Here is a 13,120-nt window from a genome sequence, read left to right as displayed (position 1 = left end):
TAAAAGGTGTTAACAGAATTATCCAATATATCAAATAAGATTTTCGGGAGAGGCAAGGACCGATACCATAAAAAAGATAGGCAGTCGGTCAGCGTAAATCATCGTTTTTATATCGCGAAAGGTTTTAGAGCCATCTCCGGGTTAGGTTCGTCTTCAAGATCTGATTTGGAATTCAGCTCCGGGCGATATATATTATAGCTTTTAAATCTAGATGGATTGTCATCCCTTTTTTTTTATCTTTTATGTTTTTCTTATCAATCTTTTGAAAACAGCTTTCCTTAAGTGCTTGGTTATGAGGGAAATGTCGGCTGGATTCCAGTATGGCGGTGTGTGGTAACCGCAGGCGTCTAGATGCCAGATCGCTGTAGCGTGTTTGATTTAGTCCTGTAATTTATAAAATCAGGACATTGATATCAATTTAGTGACTTTTTGCTAATTACAAAAGTTATTCTTTTCGAGTTCATCTTCAATTCTGGCTGCAAAAATGCTGGTAATTTCCACTATCGAGGTGTGTGGTAACCGTGAGCGTTTAGATGCCAGATCGCTATAGCGTGTTCAATATGGTCATGTAATTTATAAGTTCAAACCACTGGTGCCAATTAAGATGATATTTTGATAATAACAAAAATTATTCTCTTTAATTTTATCTTCAAGTCTGGTTGAACATATGCTGGAAAAGTAGCACCTCAACCATAAATGTTGGTAGTTTCCACTATGGCGGTGTGTGGTAACCGCGAGCATGTAGATGCCAGATCGCAATCGTATGTTTAATATGGTCCTGTAATTTATAAATTCAAACCACTGGTGGCAATAAAGATGATCTTTTGATAATTAAAAAAATTCTTATTTGATTTTATCGTCAAGTTTGGTTGAAAATATAGTGATAAAATAGGATCTCTAGATTATATAAACATATTTCCGGGCAATTTTTAATATCATGTCGACAGAATTTTGAACCAATTAGTAAATATACAATTCTTTTATTTTGTAATATAAAAAAAAGGTTGAATCAGTGTGTGTGTGTTTATCTAAATATTTTGTCGTCATGATAATAATAATAATAATAATAATAATAATAATAATAATAATAATAATAGCGAAAATATGTGGAATAAAAATCCAATGTACTTGGAACCGCAGACCCACAAATACCTGGACCCTTAAAAAAAAATCATTTTCAGAAGACCAACACCCATGGTTTATTTTTTGCTTACATCAACATAAATTGAATTTAGGTTCTGCCGCGGGGAAGGTAGAGAGAGAGAGAGAGAGAGAGAGAGAGAGAGAGAGAGAGAGAGAGAGAGAGAGAGAGACTCTTCAATGGAGTCAAGTCAATCTTCATTTCAAGTACTCCAGCGAACTTGAGTCGGCCATTCATGCTGTCTTCGGCTTTTCATTTATGCACGAGAGAGAGAGAGAGAGAGAGAGAGAGAGAGAGAGAGAGAGAGAGAGAGAGAGAGAGAGAGAGAGAGAGAGAGAGAGTGTGTGTAGAGGCTTCCATAATCATTCTTCCAGGTACAAACTCGTTCTTCAGACTTGTCATCTTTTAGTCAGGATCATAAAAGTTCCTCAGGACTAAGGTCAGGACTTATCGCAAGGTCATTCTGTGTCTTCAGAGAGAGAGAGAGAGAGAGAGAGAGAGAGAGAGAGAGAGAGAGAGAGAGAGAGAGAGAGACGGGGGGGGGGGGGGGTTCCATAATAATTCTTCCATGTACAAACTCGTTCTTCAGACTTGTCATCTTTTAGTCAGGATCATAAAAGTTCCTCAGGATGATCTTCTTCAGGCGGTACATAACGTCCAAATGGTCAGGACTTATCGTAAGGTCATTCTGTGTCTGCAGAGAGAGAGAGAGAGAGAGAGAGAGAGAGAGAGAGAGAGAGAGAGAGAGAGAGAGAGAGAGAGAGATAAAAAACTGCCTTGCTGTAGGAATCCCTTCAAAGTCCTCAAGCTCAGAAAACGGCTTCAAATTCGAATCATTTGAAGCTAGTATGACCTTACTTAGTCTCGAGATTCTCTTTCTGAGAGAGAGAGAGAGAGAGAGAGAGAGAGAGAGAGAGAGAGAGAGAGAGGAGAGAGAGAGAGAGAGAGAGATATAAAAAACTGCCTTGCTGTAGGAATCCCTTAAAAGTCCTCAAGCTCCGGAAACGGCTTCAAATTCGAATCATTTGAAGCTAGTATGACCTTACTTAGTCTCGAGATTCTCTTTCTACAGAGAGAGAGAGAGAGAGAGAGAGGAGAGAGAGAGAGAGAGAGAGAGAGAGAGAGAGAGAGAGAGAGAGAGAGATTGCCTTGCTGTAGGAATCCCTTAAAAGTCCTCAAGCTCCCCCTCCCACCCTCAAAAAAACTCAAAATTAGAATCCTTTGAAGCCAGAAGGACCTTCAAGAATATGGCTCCAAATGAAAAAAGTCTTGGTCACAACAAAAAATACTAGTTTGCTGTGAAGTACTTCAGGAGGGAGGGAGAAGGAGGGAGATAGGGAGGGAGATAGGGAGGGAAAGAGGGAGGACCTCCTGCAAATTTGAACAGTAGCAAGAGTTGGAATTGTCGTCTTTATCCTCGAGAAAATGAATAAAGGAAAGGCGACGGATTCTGCTACAATGGGGATCTCTCAAGTTGTCCGAGGTCAATTGATGGAGGAGGGAGGAATGCTTGAGGATTGGTGGGGGGATTGGTGGAGGAGGAGATTTGAGGGAGGAAATAAAAGGATAAGGTTGGAGATGAAAAGGAGGAGAAGAAGAGTAGAGAGAAAGAGAGAACTTTAGATTAATCTCTCCATGCTTTTTCTCTCTTACTGTTTATTGTAGGAGAGAGAGAGAGAGAGAGAGAGAGAGAGAGAGAGAGAGAGAGAGAGAGAGAGAGAGAGAGAGAGAGAGAGAGAGAGAGAGATTTTCTCTCTATCAGAATCAGATATTTGAAGAGCCTTAATCATTACCATTATTAATATTAATGTAAATATAGTTAATACAACTATTATTACTTGTAGACTTTCATGATACAACTTAAAAATAATACATTATCATCGTAAGAGGAGCTGAACAGCTTAACCCTTCCAATTTCTAGAATAGCAAAGTAACTTGAGTTTTCTTATTTCTTGAATGAGTGACCCCACTCCCAAAGGTGTTGGCAGTAAGCTTAAATTCGCCTTCATCCAGTCCGGGGTCTGATTTTCTCGTCACTGGCCGTGTATTGGACGTCCCGACTCTCTCTTATATTACTGTCCTAAAACCACTCCCCCTTAAGAGAAATAATTGAAATTAAACTGATATAAATAGACCCAGGCCTACATGGCTGAGGACTATGAAGCGCCAAGTGGGAGATGAAATACTTTATTTTGATTTATCATTCTTTTTAGTTTATTTATTTCCGTGTTTCCTTTCCTCACTGGGCTATTTTTTTCCCTGTAGGGCTCCTTGGGTTTATAGCATCCTGCTTTTCCAAGTAGAGTTGTAACTTAGATGGTAATAATAATAATAATAATAATAATAATAATAATAATGATGATGATGATAATAACAACAATAATATTAATATCAATGATAATAATAATAATAATAATAATAATAATAATAATAATAATAATTAGTTTAGGTATTCATTTAATAAAATTACTTTGGGTTATAAACCAAATCTTTAATTAATAAAATATGAAAATTGTTTTCATTCTTTTACAAAACGAAAGACGGTGGAAATAAAAACTATTTGACACCTAATTTAAAGAAAAAAATAATTTATAAAATTATTTTATTGATAGATTTTGAGTTTTCTGGCGTCTTAACATCGAAGGTCATTGACGCCGATATCGTTTATCATAAATAAATTATAGAAGTTAATTCAATTTAATACAAAGAAAATAAGTCATTAATAAATAAAATATTTTATGTTACATAAAATGATGGTTTAAAACAACTCAAAAATAATTTTTTTTCCTTCAATGTAATGAATAAAAAATAATAATTTTAAGTCACAAAAAAATTAATGGTTCGAAACGACTCAAAAATCAACCCCAAAATCCAAATTTTTTCTTCAATGTAATAAATGAAAAACAATAATAATAATAATAATAATAATAATAATAATAATAATAATAGTAATGATGATGATAATAACAACAATAATATTAATATCAATGATAATAATAATAATAATAATAATAATAATAATAACAATAAAATAATAATAATAATATCAATATCAATGATAATAATAATAATAATAATAATAATAACAATAATATTAAATCACAAAAAGAAATATTGTTCAAAGCAACCCCCCAAAAATAATTATTTTTTTTCCAATTTAATAAATAAAAAAAACAATAATTTAAACTCTCAAAAATTTAAAGTTGAAAACATCCCAAAAAATCCATCTTTTTTTTCTCTTCAATGTAATGAATAAAAAAACAATAGAAAGGGGTTACACCCCCCCCCCCAAATCTTAAATATTTAAGTCACATAAAATAATGCTTCAAAACAACGCAAAAAAAATCCAAATGTTTGTCTTCAATATAATATAAAGCAATAATAATAATAAAACCCTCCAAGCCACAATAGAAGGGGGCAGCGCCCCCAGCCACCCCCCCCCCACCACCTAATCTTAAATATTTAAAGTCACTATAATGCTTCAAAACAACGCAAAAAATCCAAATTTTTTTCTTGAATATAATAAATATAAAAGCAATAATAATAAAACCCTCCAAGCCCCAATAGAAGGGGGGGGGGGAGCGCCCCCAGCCACCCACACACCACCAAATCTTTTCTCCATAGACCCCCCCCCCACCTCTACATCCAAAGTGAGTTAGCCTGCTAGATGGAAGTTTTGAATAAATTATGTAGATTGGCTTGTAACCTAATATTCTTGTGCTAGAGAACTGAAGTGAATAGAAAAATAGAAAAAAAAAAGAAGAGGAGGAATAACTCTATCCAGGCAAGAAGGGCACAAAGACCACCTGATTTCATTACCAAGCTCCTAAAAAAAAAACACTCTATCATAGAGTACATTCATCTACGGATCTGAGGTACTCGAAGGTACGTAAGACTCAAAGTCGTCCCTCTAACTATAGGATCTTCGCCTTTACTGACTTGGGTTTGGTGCTTAAACTACCGACTACTGACTGCACAGACCCGATGGTCTATTGACCCGTGCGATTGGCGTGGGAGATTGACCCTTAAATGCATCCACAGGTCAAATTCTTGGCGGGGACATGTTTGTTTACATGAGGGCCAATATGAAAAAGTTTTCTCGCTTTTCGTCTATGGCCGGAAGACAAGGCCTGATACATGGCCGGATACATGGATACAAGGCCGGATACATGGCTGGATACAGGATACATGGCCGGATACATGGTTGGATACATGGCTGGATACAGGATACAAGGCCGGATACATGGCCGGATTAAAAGGCCGGATACAAGGCCGGATACATGGCCGGATACAAGGCTGGATACAGGATACAAGGCCGGATACATGGTCGGATACAAGGCCGGATACATGGCTGGATACAAGGCTGGATACAGGATACTTGACCAGATACATGGTCGGATACAAGGCCGGATACATGGCTGGATACATGGCCGGATACAAGGCAGGATACAAGGCCGGATACATGGCTGGATACATGGCCTGATACAAGGCCGGATACAGGATAAAAGGCCCGATACATGGCTGGATACATACAAGGCCAGATACATGGCCGGATACATTGGATACTTGGCCAGATACATGGCTGGATACATGGCCGGATACATTGGATACGTGGCCGGATACAAGGCCGGATACATTGGATACATGGCCGGATACGGGTTCGGTGATTTCCAAAAGACGATTTTCAAAGGGATGAAGGATAAATGAATAAGTGAAAGGGGGAATTTAATAACTTAGAAAGTTAAGAAGGATAAAAAAGGAGAAAGAATTTCTTGATATGACTTTGTGATATTTTTCAGGTAACTGCATTTCTTTCAATAGAAATTAACTAAGTATATGATAATGTGGAAATGAGTATAAATGAATGATAAATGAATAAAAATGGGAATTTGATAACTTATTTAATAATTTAGAAACTTAAGAAGGATAACAGGAGAACATTTTTCTTGATATGATTTTTGTGATATTTTTTTTTTCAGGTACATGCATTTTTTTTAAAGCAATTAATTGAGTATATGTGAATGTGGGTATGAATATAAATGAATGATAAATGAATAAGTGAAAGGGGGAATTTAATAACTTATTTAATAACTTAGAAACTTAAGAATAAAAAAGGAGAAAGAATTTCTTGATATGATTTTGTGCTATTTTTAGCCAAATGCATTTCTTTTAACAGCAATTAATTGAGTATATGTTTATGTGGATATGATTGCTATATTAGCAATCTTATGTCCTTTACCTTGCCCAGACCCGAAAAGGAATAGATTAGCCTTCATACCCCATTAAATATGGAACAACAGAATCAATAATAAAATTCCAAAGTTTAAGCTGAAGATTTATTACAATGAAGAAATAATTTATCTTTAAAATTAATACTTTCAAGGTCCCATTGATGTAAATCTACAAGACATTCCTAAATAACGATAACAATAACATACACTCCAAAGCACAAACAACAAATTAACATAAACAAATAACATTTAAACTGTAATTAAAACAATTCCCAAATCACCTCGCCATTCACTGACACGTATCAACAAAGACAAAGCAACATTTTCCATCGGACCGCGATGGGACACAAACACAAACACACACGCGTCTTGAACGGCCATTGTTTACATCTCGTCTTCATCATCTTCTTCTTGTTCTTCTTCCCCCAGAAACCAAAGCCCCTAAATCCCACAGCAATTCGGTGAACGCAGTCGAGGAGAGCGAAGCTGAATCAGGTGACAAGCTTCTATCCACGGACCTCACGATGAAGAACGGTGGGTTTTTTTTTTATCATTATTTTGCGTGTGTTTGCGTGCGATTTGTGCGTGTTGTTTGTGTGTGGGGAGCGGGTTGGATATATGTTTGAAGTAGTAAGGTGTCTTTGAAAGAGTTTTAATAGTGGATGTTTTTGATAAACGTGGATTTATATTCTGATTCTTTTTGGATTTGAATTGGATGAAGATATGTTGAATGCCCCCCCCCTCTCTCTCTCTCTCTCTCTCTCTCTCTCTCTCTCTCTCTCTCTCTCTCTCTCTCTCTCTCTCTCCCCTTAAGACAACAACCCACCTTTTTTCCTACACCTAACTCCAAAATGCACGAATGAAACTCGACAACATCCTACACCAAGTAGCCATTTCTCAATACTCTGACATCGTCCCTTTTCTTCTTCTCCTTTCCAGGAGGCAAGAAATTTGACAGCTACCTACACCCAAGCGGGATCAACGACATAAGCGACCACCATCGCCATTCAAAGCCTCACGACAATAAAGGTATGATCTTAGAACAGATATTCAGAGTTAGGCTGCGTCCAAGTGGGCATTTAAACTCTTAGAACATAGACTCAGAGGTAGGCTGCGTCCATACAGGCACTCAGACTCTTAGAACATATTCTCAGACTATGGCTACGTCCATGCGGGCACTTAAACTCTTAGAACATAGACTCAGAGGTAGGCTCCGTCCATAAAGGCACTTAAACTCTTAGAACAGACTCAGAGGTAGGCTCCGTCCATAAAGGCACTCAAACTCTTAGAACAAAGACTCAGACTATGGGTACGTCCATGCGGGCACTTAAACTCTCAGAACATAGACTCAGAATATGGCTACGTCCATACAGCCACTTAAACTCTTAGAACAGAGATTCAGGGTTAGGCTGCGTTCATGCGAGCACTTAAACTCTTAGAACAGAGATTCAGACTATGGCTACGTCCATGCAGCCACTTAAACTCTTAGAACAGAGATTCAGGGTTAGGCTGCGTCCATGCGGGCACTTAAACTCTTAGAACAAAGACTCAGACTACAGCTGCATTCATGCGGGCACTTAAGCTCTTAAAAAAAGTGTTAGAGTAAGACTGCGTTCATGCGGGCGCTGAATCGGCATTTGAAGAGGCGCGGATTTATTATAGAATTAATACATTGCAATTTAAAGCTTTAGTCCTGAGTTGGCTATGTGGACGAAGCCTTACACTTGGTACATATCCTTACTTATGTCGACATTCATCTAGGCAATTGAGTTTATAGATATCCATGTATTGTAATTACAAGTTCTAGTACTGAGTTACCTGTGTGGACAATGCATCAAACTGGGTATGCATCCTTCCTTATATTGGCATTCATATAGGCCAAAATGCCTGTGTGGACTGTGTCCAATGCCTAAACACTTGTTGCACATCCCTGCTTTATCAATATTTAATACAGATACCTCATTTTATCATATATGTCATAACAAAAATCCCCTTCTCTACTTATCAGGCCAAGGACAACGCAGCACGGCCCACCACGGGAGCCGGCCAGGCTACGGTAGCCAGCTGGACCAGACCACAGGAGCCGCAGCAGCCGTGGCCGGCTACTGCCGGGTATTCGGGGCAAAGCTGGTCGCCTGCGCCCTGGTCGTAGTGGCCGTGGCCCTTCCGCTACTTGTCGAAACTCAGTATTAATGCTTCGAGAACTGTATTCCTTAGCCAACTACTTTGTGTATTCTTAAGCGTCTGTAACAAGTTGGTGTATTCCTTCGCGGTTGTAACAAGTGCATCGGTTAGAAGGAGACTGTTTTCTTGTGTTTGTGTGCAGGTGTTACAGCTGTATAAATTTAGAGCAAAACTCAATGTGTTTGTATATATGTTTTGACGAATGTGCCGCTTCGCGTATTCCAGCGCAGCTGTGATCCCGCGCAGCTGTGATCCCGCGCAGCTGTGATCCCGCGCAGCTGCGATCACTGCACCGGCGAGAAAAGAAAATCCTCTCGTATCCCTAGGCAGATGTCGCAGATGTATAAATAGCAAGAGAACTACTTAGTGTTTCCTTTACAGATGTGGCAAATGTGTAAACCACTGACTGTTTTGTGTCTATCAACACAGGTGTCACATTTTAATAAATAGAGGGAAAATTGTTCAGTGTTTGTTTATACAGATGTAAAAGATGTCAAGAACAAAAAATATTGACAGAAAATTCATATCAGAGTGCAATAAGTGTATTCATGTGTACAGGTGTTATGAAACAATTCATATAAAACGTATGTATTCATATACAGAAATGCCAGGTGTTACAGATGCATAGAACTATGTTATATAATCTAGTATAGTTGCAACATATACAGCAGTTACAAGACGTCATTTGGTAAATTTCTAAAACACAGGTATAACAGGTGCACATTCCAGGAGGGCGGGGGAAATTCCAAAGATTAAAGCTTCTCAGACATCTGCGGAAAACAGCGTTTCCTGGCACAGGTGTACTGGAGTGTTCAACCTTTATCGTGAGATCTGGGTAAAGTACGCATGTATCCTGACACATTATAAGGGAGAATTCAAACCTCCCCATGGATATCTGCGGAACACATGTGTATCCTGACACAGGTGTCAAGGAGAGTTTAAACCTCCCTAAGAGATTTGGGGAAAACTACATTTGTATGTGTTGAAGCAGGTGTCCCGGAGAATTCAAATCTTCCCAGGATATCTGCAGAAAATTGATTTTCCCGATAGGTGTACTGCAGGGTTCAAGCCTTCCCGGGAGATCTGTAGAAAAACAAGCGTGTGTCCTCATACAAGTGTATCGGAGAGTTCGAACATGGAGAAGACCATACATGTGCCCTGACACAGGTGTATCGGAGAGTTCGAACCTTCCCGGGAGATCTGGGGAAAACCATGCATGTGCCCTGACACAGGTGTATCGGAGAGTTCGAATCTTCCCGGGAGATCTGGGGAAAACCACAGCATGTGTCTTGATGCAGGTGTATCGTTTGAACTCCGTACATGCGTCCAGACACAGGTGTAAGGGAAAATTCAAACGTTCTTGGGAGATTTGAGGAAAACCAAATGCATACGCCTTGAAGCAGGTGTACTAGAGAGTTTAAATCTTCCCAGAATACCTGCAGAGAACCACCTGCGTGTCCTGATACAGGTGTACCAGAGAGTTCAAGCCTCCCGGGGAGATTTGGGGGAAACCACACGCGGGCGTCTTGATGTTCGCGCACCGCAGAGATATCTAAAGGCGTCTCAAAGTATAACCTATTGACTTACGGGTCTCACGTTCTGTCGTATAACATCTGCATATCAATAGTAATAAGAGCGAATATTTCAACAATGGCATGCGAAAACTAGACAAATTTATGGCATCCATCTTCTTTTTATTTACTAATTCTTATCAAAATAATCTGAATAAGTGAATTATATATTAATGAGATTTAATTAAAATCTTAGTCGAAAAAAAATTCCATTACCAAAACAGGCACAAGAATCCAAATATAATTATAAATTTAAATATATATATATATATAGATATATATATATATATATATATATATATATATATATATATATATATATATATATATTTAGAATTCAAATGCATTTCAAACTATAGATGGGGCACATAATTGTCTAATGCATCTAGTAAATTATACATTATGCATTCCCTCAAATGCAATAAAGGAATGTGTTAAAGAAAAATTCAAAATCATTCCACATTAAATCACAATCAAGAAATCTATATAAAATGTTAATCGAATGTTTGCAGAGAGATAACATTAATTTCCAGTTCAGTACCTGTTTTTTATCATGTATAAAACTTGCAAGGTTGTTATACGCGTCTGATTTGATTAAAGTAACATGTATCGTACAAATCAGTGCGTCACGATATTTCTCAAATATATTATCATATGATTTCACGCTCAACATAAAAAGAAAATATTTATTGAAGATAAGTTTTTTTTAAATTGAGTCAATTTCACAAATTATTTTACACTAGTGTTTACAGAAGGCTTTTCTTTTCTAATTTTCATAAGTTAGTTACTCGTGTTTACAGGTTGCGTTCATTTCTCATGTTTACAATTTGGGTTCCTTTTTAATGTTTACAAGGTGCGTTCATTTCTCATGTTTACATTTTGGGTTTCTTTTTTAATGTTTACAAGGTGCGTTCATTTCTCATGTTTACATTTTGGGATCCTTTTTAATGTTTACAAGTTGCGTTCTCTTTGATTAAGTGAACCTTGAAATACAAACTGTTATACAGTCCACAGTCTTCTAACTTCACAAATCACTAAATAAATCTTAATTAAAATACATAAACTATCTCAAAAATACTATCAGAACGCTAATGGTACAATTATGTACCCAAAGTTTCACACACACAATCCTCCTCTTAACCATTCTAAAACTATTCCAATCCATTTTCCCCAGTCAATCTGTACCTAAACTAACCCCCAGACAGACTAGAACCATCCTAGAATGCTCAAACTTCATTTAAATTAAGCAAACTTCCTTCTCCAACACACTCTCCCCCCCCCCACTCTCACTCTACTCTCCCTTATACCTACCTCACCTCACCTGAGGTTAAGTTCATTCCCAGCTGGCCTTTGATCTCTGACGACATTAGGTTCACCAGAGGCAGATTCTATCCAACAAAGTTTGTTGAGAGAGTTTTTAGAAGTTGCTAAACTGCCCAGGCTGATGAGTTTCCAGTGGGGGAGGGAAGAGGGCTGGCATAATCGAAGGCAAAACAGGGAGACACAGAGACTTAAATAGGTGATTATAACTTCTAGTGTGTAGTGACCTGGCTTCAAGGATGTTACCTTGACTGATGGAATACTGACCTACTGGTTCTTGCAAGTCTATGATCTGTTGGTCAGCAGGCTTGACTTTGTACTGGTCTGTCTGTGCAGGTCAATTTGTTTTTGTTTGTTTTTTGGTCTGTAGATAAAATAATGGTTCTTGCAGGTCTTGCAGGTCTATAATCTGTTGGTCTGCAGGCTTGACTTTGTACTGGTCTGTCTATGCAGGTCAATTAGATTTTTTTTTTTTTTTGGTTTGTAGAGAAAATAATGGTTCTTGCAGGTCTATCATCTGTTGGTCTGCAGGCTTGACTTTGTACTGGTCTATCTATACAGGTCAATTAGCTTTTTTTTTTTTTTGGATCTGTAGAGAAAATAATGGTTCTTGCAGGTCTATCATTTGTTGGTCTGCAGGCTTAACTTAATACTGGTCTGAATCTGCAGACCAATCATGTTTTGGGGGTCTGTAGGTAAATTACTGGTTCTAGCAGATCTACAGTATACTCTGTTGGTTTGCAGGCTTAACTAGGTACTGACCTGTCTCTGCCATTTAGTGTTTCTTTGGTCTGTAAGTAAATTATCTCCTGGTCCTTTGGATGCTAGATATCTGTCAGGTCTTTTGTTGGTCAGTTATCTATGGATCTCGTCAGACCAAGAAATACTGGTCTCCAGACCAGAGTCTCATCTCTTTCTAGGGAAGTAGCTAATGACAATAGACCAGTTACTTAATGGTCATTCATACTTCCATTATCTACTGACCCTCTACAGACCAACAATTAGTAGGTCTTCAAGTTGACCTTAAATCACGTATCTGTTGGTCTCTTCTGGTCTAGAAAATCTACTGTCCTTAGAAAGTGAATTATCTGTTAACATGAAAAGATGCTGTTAATTGGTCTTATGCAGGTCAATCAAAATGTGTAGGCTTTTAAAGACCAGTTAAAGGTCTGTCCATTGCCAATTACAATTTGGTCTTTGCCGAATAATCATCGACTGGGCTTTCGCAGACCATTCGTTTAGTGGTCTGATGTCTAGGTTTTTTGGATAATGAAGAAAATCATACATTTTTATTGACGTTCGATTAAAGATATTCATTGTAAATTGAAGACTTATTCATGAGAGAGAGAGAGAGAGAGAGAGAGAGAGAGAGAGAGAGAGAGAGAGAGAGAGAGAGAGAGAGAGAGAGAGAGAGAGTCAACCCACCTGAATCATGAGACGGCTTAACAGACAGGAATATATCATAACAGAAAGCTGAAGACAGACAAGACGAACCGACATCCACACATACACAATAGAAAACAGACGGTAAATCCACTTAAAACAGGAGACGGCCTAACAGACAGGAATATAGCACATTAGACAGCTGAAGAGACAGACATACACTCACATAAAAATCTGATATATCCAAGATTAATAAGAGAAATTGATAGCCATTCCCACCTCTCCTACAC

At 37.9% G+C, this 13,120-nt stretch overlaps 1 protein-coding gene across 1 annotated transcript in view; it reads left to right on the top strand.

Annotated features, from left to right (window-relative positions):
- Nucleotides 1-10,332, top strand: part of LOC137627415 (lachesin-like) — a 49,514-nt gene extending 39,182 nt beyond the window's left edge. Inside the window, exons 7-9 of the mRNA XM_068358507.1 lie at nucleotides 6,802-6,906; nucleotides 7,312-7,401; nucleotides 8,381-10,332. Of these exons, the coding sequence (XP_068214608.1) occupies nucleotides 6,802-6,906; nucleotides 7,312-7,401; nucleotides 8,381-8,565 (380 nt within the window). The 3' untranslated portion in view covers nucleotides 8,566-10,332. The remainder of the gene's footprint in view (nucleotides 1-6,801; nucleotides 6,907-7,311; nucleotides 7,402-8,380) is intronic.
- The last annotated feature ends 2,788 nt before the right edge of the window (nucleotides 10,333-13,120 follow it).

Source organism: Palaemon carinicauda, chromosome 35 (genome assembly GCF_036898095.1).
Source record: "Palaemon carinicauda isolate YSFRI2023 chromosome 35, ASM3689809v2, whole genome shotgun sequence".
In the NCBI taxonomy this organism is placed as follows: domain Eukaryota; kingdom Metazoa; phylum Arthropoda; class Malacostraca; order Decapoda; family Palaemonidae; genus Palaemon; species Palaemon carinicauda.
Note: the sequence above shows the minus strand (reverse complement) of the source record. Positions and strands in the feature narration are given on the sequence as shown.